At 32.6% G+C, this 14,448-nt stretch overlaps 3 protein-coding genes across 3 annotated transcripts; 2 read left to right on the forward strand and 1 right to left on the reverse strand.

Annotated features, from left to right (window-relative positions):
* Positions 1–3,914: 3,914 nt before the first annotated feature.
* LOC105645882 (ethylene-responsive transcription factor ERF027) lies at positions 3,915–4,998 on the reverse strand. The gene has a single exon (XM_012231615.4). It carries the CDS (start codon positions 4,932–4,934, stop codon positions 4,254–4,256), a length of 681 nt encoding a protein of 226 aa, XP_012087005.2. The 5' UTR covers positions 4,935–4,998; the 3' UTR covers positions 3,915–4,253.
* A 2,764-nt stretch (positions 4,999–7,762) lies between these two features.
* Positions 7,763–10,076, forward strand: LOC105646067 (sugar carrier protein C). Its single transcript, XM_012231835.4, has 4 exons — positions 7,763–8,076; positions 8,342–8,667; positions 8,766–9,395; positions 9,482–10,076. Exons 1-4 carry the CDS (start codon positions 7,938–7,940, stop codon positions 9,947–9,949), a joined length of 1,563 nt encoding a protein of 520 aa, XP_012087225.1. The 5' UTR covers positions 7,763–7,937; the 3' UTR covers positions 9,950–10,076.
* A 1,761-nt stretch (positions 10,077–11,837) lies between these two features.
* LOC105646066 (sugar carrier protein C) lies at positions 11,838–13,820 on the forward strand. The gene is made up of 4 exons (XM_012231834.4): positions 11,838–12,026; positions 12,104–12,429; positions 12,511–13,137; positions 13,238–13,820. Exons 1-4 carry the CDS (start codon positions 11,894–11,896, stop codon positions 13,691–13,693), a joined length of 1,542 nt encoding a protein of 513 aa, XP_012087224.1. The 5' UTR covers positions 11,838–11,893; the 3' UTR covers positions 13,694–13,820.
* Positions 13,821–14,448: the final 628 nt, after the last annotated feature.

Here is a 14,448-nt window from a genome sequence, read left to right on the forward strand (position 1 = left end):
CGTAGAAAAATTATGCCGCATTCTATTATAATAGTAACAATCTTCATACCTGTAATTAATATATTTGCATTACAATTTGTTTTTTTTTTTTTTCTGAATGCAAGTATTATGGGACTTCAAAACCATATACGCTTAGCCTGATAATATAATTTTTTGTTTCTGGAAAAAAAAAAGAACACTAAATACATGCATCAACAGAAAACACGACACGTCCCTTTTTAAAAATGATATTTCTATATTTTCAGCCTCTATATAAATAAATATGATTCTTTAAAAATGATTATGAATGAAGATTGAATTTTAGGCATAGTTCTTAAGAACTCTATCTTAATGCACAGTGGAAGCAAATAATTGAAAAATGGAACTTCAAAAACTACAAGACACAGTGGTCCATTTGAGAATATGGGCACTTGGGTTGGGTTCTCTATCAGACAGATTGGAAATTGACCAGAAAATATGTACACGCAGCCGCAAAACATGACTATTTGACAGAGTGACAGACGGCCATCGCACTGTACATATAAAAAACATGCCTTTTTTCTGTTTTCGCTGTTAATACAGTTGATAACGAAATAAAATAAATATAAAAAAGAAAATTTATGACATATTTCAAATTAGGGGCAGTTAATTAAATTCACAATGATGTAAACAAAAATTCACATTTCATGCCTTTCTTGTTGGTCTAGTCTTGTCTTGGGGATTCAAGAAAGTGAAATTATTAAATTAATTAAAAGTTCAATTAATTTATAACTCCAATGAAATGATGATGTATAATTAATTATTACAGTAAAAGACAAAGATTGAGAGAAATCAAACCAATTGATTAAGTTTAATTTATATATAAATAACTCGAATCAGTCATCATATGCAAATAAAAGATCATCAAATGAAGAACTAACGAACCAAAAGAAGTAGTAGGATTAGTAAAGAACATAATGATTGGTATTAATGGGGAGACACATCTTAATTTGGTGGACCAGTTTACCAGAAAGAAGAAACCCTATTGTTTTTGTAAGGGTTGGGGGGGGGGGGGGCAAAAACTCAAACAGCAAGAACAAGAACAAGAAGAAGAGAAAGAAAGAAAACTTTTCTTTCTTGAAATTAACAACAGAGGATGAAAGAATAATAAAAGAAGAGATAGATTTTCTGCGTCAACCACATTGGATGCTTGTCCCCTTCAAAGTTCAATGATTTTTATTGGAAGAAGACCATTATATATAATTTTTTAAGAGATCGAAGTTAAAGAATTTCCGATAACTTTTTTAAATTTTTGGGTTTCCAAATTGCCTGAAATGGCAAGATTGGAATTAAAACCAGAATGTGAATGTAAAGTAATCCTTTTTAGTTTTTCCTATATAATAACTAGCTCGATCTTCACCAGCCATCTTTTGACTACATATATTTACTAATCTATAATTAAAGATGTAAAAAGAAAAGATCTTTGTTTTTTGCAGTAAAAGAACATCTAACTGTAACAGCTTTACACTGTGCAACTGCAATTGCAGTTTTTGTTTAACTTCCAAATTTTTCTGGAGGGAAACCAAAAAGAAAGGGGTTTCGATCAGTTTCCAGAGTCAGTCCCGACTTATATAATTTAAAATTATAGTATATTAATCAATTAAAGCTGTATGAAACTTTCAATATGCTTAATATACATGCATACGTACTGTCATCTATGAACATTGATCATATACTGTTTTTAAGAATTAATTTATTAAGCCCGCATCGGTTTAACTGTTTATAAATTTTGATTAATTTCTGTTTACATCGGATTGGCTTGTTAAAAGATAAAGTCCTCTAATTGCACATTTATGGGTGTTTGTGTGTCAGAGAGAAAGACGCACCACCAACCCTGAAAGGTGAAGGAAGGAAAGGATTAATGTCGGCCATGGATGACGGATAGCTGCACAGTCAAACTTTTTGCTCATAAGGAGGAGAACATGGGCTTCTTTTTTTTATATTTCTATTCGACACAGACAAAACCCCACACAGATCGTTTCTTTTTCTCTTTTTTCTTCGATTTCATTATCAATAAAAAGGCACTCTTTTCAATATTTGAAGACAATGCATCCTTTGGATTTCATGGCCGACTTCTAACCTTTGACCCTCTCATTTTTAAGCATGGAGATAATATAAGTTGGGTCTTATTAGAAACTAAAATTGAGATTGTTTTTTGCCAAAAAAAAAAAAAAAAGAAAAAAGAAAAAAGAAAAAGAGATTGTTATTCATTATATTTTAAAATAATATAATTATTATTGATGTATTTGATTTATTATAATACACTTTTAAATATAATGACTAATAAATACATAAAATCAAAATAATAAACTAAAAATAACTCTCCATTCGGTTATGTCGTAAATCTTTTTTATTTTTATAAAGAAAAAGAGAATCCATATTTACACTTAGAGTTAAGATATGAGTATATTATCATGTAAATTTACTATTATTGATTGAAATGAATATTGCATGAAATGCTTACACATTGTTCCAATTAGTGATTACTTATTAACAAGTAACATTTACCTGATTAGGATAAACATTTCAATTAGTTAGATAAATAGTGTCACCATATTTCAATAATTCAAAAACAGGATCTTTCAAAATCAAAATAAGCCAAATGATCGAGATTGAATGTGACATGAGTATGGTTGTAATTTTAAATATACTAGTACTATATGATTAAATTTGTTATAGTTAACAACTCAATGATTGAATATCAATACTTCAATTTTAAATATACTAGTACTATATGACCAGTGATGTTTGTCCCCTTCAATAGGAGAAAATGTCTTGTATGCCTTCATCATGAGACACCCCCTCAAACCTTCTTGATATTTAAATTTTTGGGTTGCTTTTAATCCCACTTTTTCTTGAATTAGTTCCTTGTAATTAACAAATATAACTAATTGAAAATCATTCTTATTACTACTTTATTATATTACTGTATCAATTTCTTTTTTCAAAATTAGTATACGTGTCTTTAAATTCAAGATAAAATGTCATACATATTTTTGAACCTTTTAAATAAAATTTATTTAAAAATATTATTCAATTTTACTTATCTAATTATTGATCCCATCAATTAAATTTATTTCTTGATCAGTCATAAAAATTCTTGATTCAATGAATTATCACAGTGTAAGTATTCAATCAAATAGACACATATCTTTAATTTAATGGCATTACATCTTTTTAAGTTAACAGTCATAATTTCTTTTGTGTCAAAGGGACATTACTTTGTTTCAATCTTTCTTTCATCACACAGATGTTGACACTAGACACTAGTACTCCCTTCAGCCCGATCAACCCCGCACATTTTTGACTGAAAGTCTCGAAACTCTAAATTAAAGGATGCAAAATTTATGCATTGCCTTGTGACAGACATCATTAAAGAAATACTACTTTTCCTTATCAACTTTTGCTTAATTTGAGTCGAGTTGAACTGGAAGATGTTTCAAAGGGTCCAGATTTTATTATTTGTTTCTTCTTTTTTGTACACCAAGTTAGACTATAATCCTCAAAGTCAAGGTTTTTTGCCACATGATTAAATTTGAAATATCAGATTGTAGTGCTTTTGTGAATTTTCTTTTCTGCAAGATCAAAAATTAGCGAAGAAAATTAAAATTATTAAGATTTGAATTATGGTTCCACTATTTATGCATTAAATTATGGAGTATTTTAATTAAATTTATATTGAGGGAGTATTTATTAATTAACTAAACGGTAAAATTCTTGTTCTTCAAGCTTCAATGGTGACGCTCTGCACTAATGAATAGGTTAACTAATTTAAAGGATTATCCAATTAATTATTTTAAAATAATAATAGACCTAACAAAAATAAGCGAAAATAGATTAAAAAAAAAAAAAAAAAAAAGGAGATAGAGAGAGAGAGGGAAAGGAGGAACAAGAGAACCATTATCGCATTATCTCAAAAAATAAAAAATTAATATTAAACAAGCCAAAAATTGTATACTACAGCAACATGCACAGTCACAGATTCCCATAATAATAAAGAAATCACAAACCTTAAAGTCTCCCACCATCACTATTCTCAATTTCGAAAACATTTACGTTTTGGGAATTACTGTTCAGTGATTCAATCTTAATTTTCATACTTAAAAGAAAGAAAAGAGAGACAAATGGTGCACAAAAAAACCAGGTCAATAGATAATGCAGCCACATATATGTCCTCTTGTATCATTCTTTAAGGTTGACTTCATATTATCATTCATGTTAATTTAAATTAATTATTAGAAATAACTCCAGAGACTTTCTCCGTCGGACGTGCCCAGGGAGTCATCGGAGGAGGTTATTCTGGGCGGCGAAAGCAGCATTCCTTCTGCCATATCCACCAGCAAATTGGGCATATCGAAAAGTGCCTCTTCATCAACAAATTCTTGATCACTCGCAGTAAAATTAGCACTTAGTTCATGATCACTTCTTGCCTGCAAAATTAACGGACGTTGGTTCATTTCCGCATTTTTAAAAGCCGCAGCAGCCGCAGCTGCATTACGTATATCAGTCGGCGACGATGAAGCGGGGACAGGATAAGACCCAACAGAATTAGGGAAATTCAGTACTGCATCTCCACCTTTTAGGGCTAGCGCAGCCACATCATAGGCCGCGGCAGCCATTTCTGGTGTTTGGTAGGTACCAAGCCAAATACGGGTGGTTTTGCGTGGCTCCCGGATTTCAGACACCCATTTTCCGCTCCGGCTACGAATTCCCCGATATATCGGGTGTCGTTTAGTAGTAGCAGAAGTGGTAGCCATAGACGACTTAGGTGGGTTTTGACCTGGGTTTGTAGAGTTAGACCAGGAAACAAATGGGTCAAGTGGGTTAGGTTTAGGAGGAGAAGTAGGGTCAAAAGGTGGGTGAGTTTGGTTTATTTGAGGCAGACCAGTGTGGTTGTGGATATTAGGGTCAGCCATATATAAAATAGGGTTAATTATGTTTAATTCTAGTGGAAGGAAAAAGACTAGAAAGAACGATATTAGGTAAAGCACACACAAGGCAAATATATACAAGCGTGATTTTGTCTGAAAAAAGTTGAATGCGTGGGGATTTCGCGGGGAAGTCCACTCAAATCAAATACTTTGTCTGTATGCAATACAACTTGTGGTTTGTAAAGAGGCTATTAGGGTTTCTTTTTTCAAGATTTTGGGTAGAAGATGATAGTTGGTGTGGTGTTGCTACTACTAGTGCACGCACACGTATTAGGGTAGCAATCTTGCTAGCTTGCACTTACCTGGTGTAGTATAGAGATAGTTCTCTCATACTCGTATATGGTTCTGTTTTTACAAAAACTATCAACTTTTGTTAGTAGAAATTTTTAAAAACATTGTTATAAAAGTTTAATGATTTGAATTTCTTTTTATAAACATATCGCGTTCGCTTTAATGCATATAAAAAATTAATCAAGCTGCTGAATATATTTTTTTAAATGTGGGTTTGCTTTACGCGTTATTCATAAATATACTTAATTAATATATGGATTAATTGAATAAAAAAAATGTTTGGATTAAGCTATAAGATGGTATTTTCTATCATTACAATTTTCTCCTTTTTTTTACTTAAATCCTATGAATTTCCTAATATTAAGAATAGGGATAGTCAAACTAAGCCACAAGCCTATTGCGAAAGTCTTATGGTTTCACATTCAAACCCTTTCCCAATTAAATAAAGTTTTGTTAACCCTATAATTAACATGCGGTGAAAAACTACTGCATAGAAATCAAGTAGTGATTAGCAACAAATTAATCACACTACTGCATTATTTATCAGCAGATCATTCTGATATGACTGGTGAGCAGATTTTATAGATACGATCATCCTCACCTGATTATCCATTTACCTAACATTATTAATAGCATCTTATATTGATTAACTTAATTATGGGATTGGTCGTGGACAAAGATTAGAGTGTTATAAATCACAATACATGTCGTAGATTATGTTGGGTCACATTTGTTGCTATTTTCATTTTCTGAAATAAAAAGTGCATAAGGAACAAGAAGCAAAAGTGAAGATATGTTTGTTCAGATACAATTGTTTTTCTGGTCAAACCTTATTTTTGTTTGGTGACGGCTAATTTACATATTCCTATGGTCAATATTTAGCCAACAAGGATAAACCTTATTTTTATTTATTTATTTTTTATTTATTTTTATTTTTTTATGTTACATGTTCTCTTTTTATTTCTGTATCTAATAACTTTTTATCCAATGAAATCAATTCTCTTTGTACAATCTTTTTATCCAACAAACTCAATTCTCTTTTGTGCCTTTTGTGTTTATTTAGCTAGAAATGTGGAATATGAATTCATGAATTTGATGAAATTTATGAATCGATTTCATCATTCAGTTGGAAAATTAAAAATTTTATGTATTTAAAAGTATTTTACAATATAATTAAGTAGTTTAAATTTAATAAATAACAAAAAATTAATGATAATGATAATGAAAAATTCCTGTCACGTCCGACTCCGCTTTGGCAAGACTCGCACGGTTTTGTCCCCTAGGTGAAATGAGAAACTTCTCAGGAGGTCATCCATTTTAGGACTTTCATTAAGCCAGCACGCTTAACCCTAGAGTTCTTTCAACTCTCCAGTCATTCCATCAAAAGGTGTCTCTAGTGATTAGTTTTTCCCTTTTCGTATATAATTTTTTTTTATTTTTTAAGGCAAACATATGATTTTTCTTTTTAATATATATAAATAAAAAATATTAGATAATATACACTATTTAAAAATTATTTTATTATTTTAAAAATAATTATAAATCAATGATCGTACAGAAGTATTAATTTGAAAAGAGTAATTTATTGTTAATTATTTTCATAAGGTCAAGGTAGTCTATAATATAAATCACAAATTATCTATTAGCTAATGAAAAAAAAAAAATTTAATGTAGTTAATAGATTCAACAGCTGATTAAGATTTATTGGCGACTATTAGCTATTATTAAACACTCATTTAATTATTTTCAAAATTTTAAAAAAAAAACACCCATTTAATTAAACTACTCGTGCTAGCTGTTGGAATTTTAGTTATAGTTATAATTAAAATAGAAATATAGGCGAAGCCCATTGCAAACGAGGCTAAAAAACACATTAGAAGCCCAAGTTCGTTCTATATTTTGACGGCCCACAACAAATTCTGTTTGGACCTGAACGAAGTGTCGTTGGTGGATTATATAACAGCAGGCAATTGAGTTGTATAAAGACGACGTCGTTGGGAGCCAACACCGGTTGGGTTCGGACTTGACCTCGAGCGAACCACAATTCATTGTTACAGTGTCAGTATCGGTTTCAAACTCAATAACTACAATTATTAAATTTCGAGCCGTAAAAAAGTGCTGGCAATATCATATTGTCCGGACACGCAAAACCAAATTCCTAGATTTCAGCCCCAAATTTTATTATTTCTTGATAATTTATTTTTTGGTAAGAACATTTCTTTGATAATTTACATGAATGCAAAAGAAGCATGAACTCTAAATACAATAAATTAATTATCAGTAATGGGAAAACTTAATATAATAATAATAATAATAATAATAATAATTCTTATACTAATCTACTTTTGCTCAAGCTTTTTCAGGATAATTATCTTTTTATATATTCAGATATCATTTTTTTAAAATTATTATTATGGGGATTAGTGGGATGTCCTAATTAGTGTAGAAGTCTATTTCATTAATTAGTATAATGGAATTGTTGAGGTGTTTAATTATCTGATGGATGAAGTGTTTTATTTTAAATAAGATTAATTAATTAATCTATATCCATATCTATATCTATATCCAAAATACAATACTACAGGTACACTCCGTTTCCTCCCTCTCTCTATATATACACCTACTAGTACTAGTGTGATTCTGTAATTACTTGTTATCCACTCGATCGTTTTATCTCTCTCTGACGCAAAACTAATAATGGCCGGCGGAGGTGTTATTGCTCCGGCTGGAAAGGCCGGTAAGGTCTACCCTGGTAAACTCACCTCAACTGTAATCACCACATGCATCATTGCAGCCACTGGAGGCTTAATCTTCGGTTATGATCTCGGAATTTCAGGTACAAATAAGTATCATCTCTTTTGTATGCACGCGAAACTAGTAGACACTGATGGTTTATAATTTTTGTTTTCAATAAAAAAGAATCATTATATACGTACATTATTGTTAGGTTACTTAGGTACACCCAAATTTCATAAAAGAAAAGACTGCCAGCATTTGAATCATGCGACTAATTCTTTTTTTTTTTTTTCAATGCAAGAATCAATCGGACTAATTGTTCTAACATGGGTTTCATTGTTCTTTTAATTGAATTTGGTGTATAGGTGGAGTTACGTCGATGGATTCATTCTTGGAGAAGTTTTTTCCTTCTGTATATGAGAAGGAGACATCGATTACGCAATCGGATAACCAGTACTGCAAGTTTAATAGCCAGATATTGACTTTGTTTACATCGTCCTTATATATAGCTGCTCTTGTTTCATCGATTGGTGCTTCGGTTATAACTCGAATTTTGGGAAGAAGGGTTAGTATGTTTTTGGGTGGACTGCTTTTTGCGGTTGGGGCACTATTTAATGGCTTCGCTAGTAAGGTCTGGATGCTTATTGTTGGTCGGTTGTTACTTGGTGCCGGCATTGGCTGTGCCAATCAGGTACAAATATGCTTTTTTTTTTTTTTTAAATTTAGCTCTAATTAGGAATTGAATCTCGACCTTGTACAGTTCTGATTTTCTTGATTTATTGTTTGCAGTCTGTGCCGATTTATCTATCAGAAGTTGCACCATCCAAGTACAGAGGTGCTCTAAACATGATGTTCCAATTTTCAATAACAATTGGAATTCTCATTGCCAATCTTTTAAACTATTTCTTTTCAAAGATTCATGGAGGTTGGGGCTGGCGTTTGAGTTTAGGGCTTGCAATAGTTCCGGCAGTAATAATTATGATAGGATCATTGATCCTACCTGAGACTCCAAATTCCTTGATTGAGCGTGGTTACTTGGATAAAGCTAAGCAAAAACTAATCAAACTGCGTGGAATTTCCAATGTTGATGAAGAATTTAACGATTTAATAGCAGCTAGTGAGGAATCCAAGGCTGTTAATCGCCCATGGAAGGCCATACTTAGGCGAAAGTACAGACCTCAGCTTGTTATGGCTATTTGCATTCCTATGTTTCAACAACTCACTGGCATGAATGTTATTGTTTTTTATGCTCCTGTGTTGTTTAGAACCATTGGTTTTAAAAGCACAGCTTCACTTATGTCTGCTTTAATCACTGGTATTGTCAATGCTCTAGCTACCTTGGTTTCAATTTTCACAGTAGATCGGTATGGGAGAAGAACTCTTTTCCTTGAGGGTGGAGCTCAAATGTTCATTTGCCAGGTAAAATTTTGTTCCTGTTCTAAATCCAAGACACCATATACTATCTCTGTATTACATTTCACGCTAATAATGGATGATTTTTGCAGGTTATTGTAACGGCGGCCATAGCAGCCAAGTTTGGAGTTAACGGAAATCCAGGAGACTTGCCAATGTGGTACGCAGTTATAGTGGTGCTAGTGATATGCATATATGTAGCTGGGTTTGCATGGTCTTGGGGTCCGCTTGGGTGGCTGGTGCCCAGTGAAATTTTCCCATTGGAGGTCCGATCTGCAGCTCAAAGTATAAACGTATCAGTGAACATGATCTTCACCTTCATAATTGCACAAATCTTCACTTTAATGCTTTGCCATATGAAGTTTGGATTGTTCATTTTCTTCGCCATATGTGTGCTTATAATGAGCACCTTCATTTACTTCTATTTACCTGAGACCAAAGGAGTGCCTATTGAGGAAATGGTGTCTGTGTGGAAGAATCATCCTCGTTGGAGAAAATATTTTGATGACGATGAAGATGGACCTACCAGAGGCAAAGTTGAATTAGTTTATAATTTTTAGGGTATTAGATTTATTAGTAAGCAAAGTAATATATTTATTTAAGAATATGTAGATCTTTTATGGAACTGAAAATATGTTTTAGATATTTTCAGATATGTTAAATGTGATTAGCAATATGTTTATTTTATATTAGATTTTTTGTCCTTTTAGATATATCATATGTGATTGAAAATATGATTTTTGAGCTTTTTCTTTTAGAAATTAAAATTGAAAATTTCAATGAGGATAAACCGTATATAAAAACTTGTTTGACATGTATTCATATCCCTTAAACTTCCTTTCCATATCCCTTAAAATTGATTTCCTATGTTATATCTGTATAGGGAACCTCCTAACAAATAAAAATTAGATAAAAAATGAGTTAGACTTGTCTTTATTTAACGCAAGTCTTTTTTTTTTTTTTTTTTTTGAAATCAAAATATTATTAATAAAAATACCAAGAAAACCTTAGTATAATAAAGCTATCTAAACTCCCATCAGATTCTCCTTTTACACCCGACCTAGGCTCTATTATGCTAGATGAAAAATCTGGTTGCAAACATCAGATAATAAATTATGTAATAAAAATTTAGAGGAACCCTCCAGGTCTTATTACCAGACATTATAATAGCTGCTCTTGCAAACAAATAAGTAACCATATTAGCATCGCGTCTAACCCAAAAAATCATAAAATCATTATACCGTGAAAGTAACGACTTACAGTATTTAATAACTAGTATTTAATAACTAATTCAAACTCAGAAAAGCCTTCATCAGAGGATCGAGTTTGGTGCCAAACAAGTTGTGAGTCTGTTTCTACCTCAACACCAGCATAGCCGTCCTTGAGAAACCAAGAAAGAGCCTCTCCGATTGCCATAGCCTCTAACAGCTAGCTTACTGTACCCCTGAAAGAAACCTCATATAACTGCTATGAAAACTCCATTTTCATCCCGAAGGATAGCTCCGTACCGCATGTGCTTGATGTCCTGGAACCTGGAAGCATCAACATTACATTTTAGTCTTCCCGGAGCTGATTTAGTCCATAGAATGATTTTGTCACCTTGTCTCGCCTGCACTTCTACTACCAGATTTGATTTCTGAGATGCCAACCATTCATTTAATCCATGCAATGCGTAACCAACAACCTGTGAAGGCCTAAAATACTTATGCTAAAATAATACAGGTTGCGACTTGACCAGATGCTATAAAGAAGATGAAAAAGGTGTTGAACCCTTTCCTCCTCCAACGAGCTAATAACATGAAAGATAAAAAATTATATATTCAAGAAAGAACGATTGAGGTTAGGAGATAATAACTGCCAGCACGCCTGGGCGTGAGGACACAACGCAAGTCATCTTGGTTCCTCATTATGTATCATTCACTCATCTTATATTTGTCCACTGTGTGATTAACCCCAAATTTTTACACTCCCCTCAAGTGGCACTTGACAAGCATACAATGGGTCAACATGGGTCCATTAGAGTAAAACCATCTTGAAAACATACATTATTCATATTAATTTACAATTTAGGTTCTATAATGAATTAGTTTAATAATTTGGGCTTTGTTAAAGAGAATTATTGAATAATATAGAAAACAAAAATTGGATTTCGTTAATTTGATTTATTGATTTGCAATTATCTCAAATACAACAAATACTATTTAATTTTTAAAAATCAAATGTATAAAAAGCGACTTTGCAGCATAAATACATGTTACTTATTAACAGAACCCAAAAAGAAATTTTAATTAAATTTATTATGTTCAAAAAAAAAAAAAAAAAAAAAAAAAAAACTGATATCTTTCAAGTGTAGTTGAGATATTTAAGTGATAGAGTTATTTGATTTTAGGTAACCATAGATATTGTATCAGTCCTTCTGGTATAAATATCTATACCATTTTCACTTTCTGTGTATTCTCTCTCAGTTCTATTTTCGATTATCAGTAATCCAAGCAAATCCAAAAATGCCAGGAGGTGTCATTACTCCTTCATCTGCCGGAAAAGATTATCCTGGAAACCTTACATGCAAGGTCTTCCTAACATGTATTATTGCCGCTACTGGAGGTCTAATCTTTGGATATGATCTTGGTATATCAGGTAAAGTATTTTTTAAACTTATATATATAAACCATTTCGTATCTTTTAAAGTCTAACTCAAAAATGCATGCGTGCAGGTGGTGTCATTTCCATGGATGCGTTTTTGAAGAAGTTTTTCCCAGCAGTTTACAAGAAAGAGTCGTCGATCAAACCATCAGATGATCAATACTGCAAATATGATAACCAAATACTAACATTGTTTACCTCTTCTTTATATCTGGCTGCCCTTTTCTCATCAGTTTGTGCGGGTACTATAACTCGACTTTTGGGAAGAAGGGTTAGTATGTTTTTTGGTGGACTACTTTTCGCAGTGGGTGCAGTCTTTAATGGCTTTGCTATCAAGGTCTGGATGCTTATTGTAGGTCGATTGTTACTTGGCTTCGGTATTGGTTTTGCCAATCAGGTTTGTTATTTTTCGTTTTGTTTAATTGGGGTTTGAATTGGCAATCTTACAGTTTCTAAAACGACATTGATTTTTTTGCAGTCTGTTCCAATTTATCTATCAGAAGTTGCTCCCTACAAGTACAGAGGATCTTTGAACATGATGTTTCAATTGTCAATAACAATTGGAATTCTGGTGGCTAATCTTTTGAATTATTTATTTGCTAAAGTTGGGGATTGGGGATGGAGATTGAGTTTAGGAGGAGCTATTGTTCCAGCAGTTATAATAATGTTGGGTTCCTGTGTTCTTCCTGAGACACCTAATTCTTTGATTGAAAGAAACCATCATGACAAAGCAAGAGAAAAACTCATTGAACTTCGTGGCGTAACCAATGTTGATGAAGAGTTTAATGATTTACTTGCAGCTAGTGAAGCTTCCAAGTTGGTTAAACATCCTTGGAGTAACATTTTCAAGAGAAAATATAGGCCTCAGCTCACAATGGCTTTTTGCATTCCCATGTTCCAACAACTCACCGGCATGAATGTTATTGTGTTCTACGCTCCTGTTTTATTCAAAACTATTGGCTTTAAATCTGATGCTTCTCTCATGTCTGCCCTAATCACCGGTATTGTTAATACTCTAGCAACCTTCGTTTCAATTTACGCAGTTGATAAGTATGGGAGGAGAAAACTTTACATTCAAGGAAGCGGTCAATTGCTCATTTGCCAGGTGCATTCAAATTCTGTTCTCCCTGACCTCTTACAATAGTACTCAAAAGTTACTAAAAATATTTATATTACTTACATTATTATTTTGTTTTAATGGACAGATTCTGGTGGCAATTGCAATTGGGCTTAAATTTGGATTAAATGGAAATCCAGGAGAATTGCCAATGTGGTATGCAATTATTGTGGTGACATTGATATGTGTTTTTGTTGCTGGGTTCGCATGGTCATGGGGACCTTTATCATGGTTGGTGCCAAGCGAAATCTTCCCATTGGAAGTTCGATCTGCTGCTCAAAGTATCACAGTCTCAGTTAACATGATCTTCACTTTCTGCATTGCACAAGTTTTTACAGCAATTCTTTGCCACATGAAGTTCTTCATGTTCATAATGTTTGCTTGCTTCATTGTTATAATGACCTTCTTCATCTACTATCGCCTACCGGAGACTAAAGGCGTCCCGATTGAAGAAATGGTTATTGTGTGGAAGAATCATCCTCATTGGAGAAAATACTTTGACGAAACTGATGGCCTTGAAATGCCCAAGAAAAATGCAGTTTAGGGTTTTCTATCTTCATTCTTTCGGCCCTCTAGTTTTGATTTTTTGTTCATAGAGTTTTGCATGTCTTTCTACGCAAGAATTGCATAGATATTTCCTTTATCAAATTAATTAGTGCAATTTCCCCTTATTTTTTATTTTGATGACCTTAGTAAGAAAATGTCATTAAGGCAAACAAAAAAAAAAAAAAAAAAACAAAAATACTAGCTCACGATGAGAAAATACTAAAATTAAAATACCACTTACAGGTTATGGCTCAATTAGCAACAGCTGGACATGTAGGAAGAACTCTTGAATTAGATCCCTATTAAACACAGTTACGAACGAGGAGTTTTAACCATGACAAAGACTCGCATTAAATTAGATGGTTCAATAATAAAATCGGAATACCGAGAAAATTAAAATTTTCAACGCTAGAATATTTTATTTTAGTCGGCTCTTGAAATTTAATTTTGCTGATGGCCAAGGCAACATCTCAAGACACTGTAGACTTCCTAATGCGGTGGAATATTCCGATTCGTGTGCTTTGGTATTATGCTTCAAAAGGGGGGGAGAAATGTCAATGTCTAATGATTTAAGTATCAAGAAATGCTTGTTAACATTCTAGTGGTTTCAATGGAAACTTTCTCCTACACGTTAACACCTTTTAACTGATTTTGTGTTCCCACCGCTATAAAATCACATCCTTTTTTATGGATAAGACTTACTTATGTATCGAGTGTTTTATGCATTAAATTAATTAAAAATCGAAATATTTA

Source organism: Jatropha curcas, chromosome 4 (assembly GCF_041381405.1).
Source record: "Jatropha curcas cultivar XTBG-Jc1 chromosome 4, XTBG_Jcur_1.0, whole genome shotgun sequence".
NCBI classification, from domain to species: Eukaryota; Viridiplantae; Streptophyta; class Magnoliopsida; order Malpighiales; family Euphorbiaceae; genus Jatropha; species Jatropha curcas.